The sequence below is a fragment of the Pteropus vampyrus genome, unplaced genomic scaffold (genome assembly GCF_000151845.1).
Source record: "Pteropus vampyrus isolate Shadow unplaced genomic scaffold, Pvam_2.0 Scaffold142, whole genome shotgun sequence".
NCBI classification, from domain to species: Eukaryota; Metazoa; Chordata; class Mammalia; order Chiroptera; family Pteropodidae; genus Pteropus; species Pteropus vampyrus.
This window is the reverse complement of record NW_011888923.1, coordinates 452,691-454,870: the sequence shown is the minus strand read 5'-3', so window position 1 is coordinate 454,870 and position 2,180 is coordinate 452,691. Positions and strand designations below refer to the sequence as shown.

Here is a 2,180-nt window from a genome sequence, read left to right as displayed (position 1 = left end):
TTCAGTCGGGCGGCTGGGGCAAGCGGAGTGAAGGCGGGGTGTCTTTACAACCGCAGGCACTGCCTGCGCTGTCTGTTTTTCAGTCATTTGATAACCGGTTAGAGTTCAGCGGGGTGCACTGGCCTGTGCTGAGCGGGGGTTGGTGTGTGTCCAGACCCCAGTAAGCCAGTGGGCAGAGAGGGTCAGGCCCGTAGACAAGGGCAAAGTGGGGGCCATCGGTCCCCTGCGTCCTTCCCATGTGGGTCCCATGGCAGCTGGTCCAGAGGGAGGGAGGGGCAGGTGGACTGGGATCGTGGACTTGCAGCGTGGGCCAAGGCCAGAGTCCAAGATGGCCCTCAGGCTGTGCCTGGGTGACCCAGGGGACACAGGAAGCTGTGTGCATTCATGCAGGTGCCGGGGAGCCACCCAGTGGGGCCCCCGGCTGGCAGTGTGCCACCTGCAAACCTCAGTTCAGGGCTCCACCCGTGATTTCTGTGAATGGCAGAGAGCAGACACTAGGGCTCTGTGGGCCGGTCGGTCTGTGCTAGACGACTCGGCACTGCCAGCGCCTGGGACGAGACGGACCAGAACGAGTGTGACCGAATTCCAGCAAAACCTCATTTACGTGCAAGGGAATTTGAATCCCATGTACTATTCACTTGACACAAAATATGGGTCATCTTCGGATTTTTTTAAAAACCATTTTAAAATATAAGAACCGTTCCTAGCTCCAGGGGTGCAAACACAGGCTGCCACCGGGCTGGCTCCCTGAGCTGTAGTTTGCGGGTTCATTTAATTGTATCTGCTCCCATCCAGGGAGTTCCCCACCAGGGTACAGAATGTGACTTTGCGGGGAGGGCACTGAGAGGCCGCCCTAGGAAAGAGTCCTTGAGTCTCTCTTGTCAGCCCGTGGGTGGCAGCTGGGTGTCTGGTTCCCCACGGCCGCTGGCACCAGGACGCAGGGAAGTGGCCCCGTTACTTGACTCAGGATGCAGCGTGTACAGCTGAGGTGCTGAGCCCTTGTCAGGGCTCTGTGGACGCCAGCAGGGCCCTGGGCTGTTGGTGTCCTCGTTCTGGGTGACAGAGCGCTGTGATCCACACAGGGATACGGGGCTCTAGCTGGAAACCCCACATTCTCTGGCCTTGGGTATTTCAACCTGAAGACCCCTTCACCGGCGGCAGACCCGGGGGCCTGGCCGGGCCGGTGCGAACAGGGCCGCCCCAGGTCCTGCTGTCCATCTGGCCCAACTGGAGCCGTCAGGAGGCCCTCAGCCCCCTGGGGCCCCACACGGGTCGTCTGCTCCAGGGCAAGCTGCCTGCCATGCCAGTCCCCCATTTCCGGCCTTAGGGTCAGCCTGGGGAGGCAGCCCAGGCGTGCCGGGGCTCCAGGGGGCACTGGACGTGTGGCACCCTCACCCCTGTCCGGCCCGCAGCTCTTCTGGAGAAGCTGGAGGAACACCTGAGCATCCGCACCCTGTACTTCATCGCCTACCTGGCCTTTGGCCTGGGGACCGGGCTCGCCACTCTGTCCAGGAACCTCTACGTGGTCCTGTCCCTCTGCGTCACCTACGGGATCCTGTTCTCCACCTTGTGTACCCTGCCCTACTCGCTGCTGTGCGACTACTACCAGAGCAAGACGGTACGTGACCCTCCGGCTTCCGGCCCCGCAAACCCAGCCACGCACCCCGCTCCCCCGAGACCCTCCACCCGGGCGAGGCCCCGGGACCGACCGCACTGAGGGCTGGCGCGGAAGGCAGACCGGGGCCCTGATCAAACGCCGAGACGCTCAAGGCGGTGACCGCGGGTCACAGCCCATTTAGATGGGGAATGGGGCCACCGGTGGGGGGCGGGAAGGGGAGGCCCGCCCCCTGGTGTCCCCCTCTGTCCGGCTTCGGGGTCACCTCTTAGCATGGGCCCCCATGCGAGTCGAGTGAAACTATCACGTTGGGCACAGAAAACCCAGCCGTCGTGATCCATGGTAGGTCAGCGCAGTAATTCCGAAAATGAGAATCGGTGCCCGAAATAGGGGAACTTTAGGTGACGACAGGGTAGGGAACGGCGCCCTGCCGAGCCGCCGGGGAGCCCGAGGCAAAGGGAGAAAGCGAGAATGTGGATTCTCTTTACATCAAACCCGGTGTCTCGTTCAGCCGTGTGGAGAAGTGAATCGCCACGCGGCCCATTTCGAGTGCACAGTTCGGCGG

General features: G+C 62.4%; 1 protein-coding gene across 1 annotated transcript in view; it reads left to right on the top strand.

The window, feature by feature from the left end:
* SLC45A1 (solute carrier family 45 member 1) overlaps positions 1–2,180 on the top strand; it is an 18,927-nt gene that overhangs the window by 13,123 nt on the left and 3,624 nt on the right. Inside the window, exons 7-8 of the mRNA XM_023535617.1 lie at positions 528–606; positions 1,328–1,618. Of these exons, the coding sequence (XP_023391385.1) occupies positions 528–606; positions 1,328–1,618 (370 nt within the window). The remainder of the gene's footprint in view (positions 1–527; positions 607–1,327; positions 1,619–2,180) is intronic.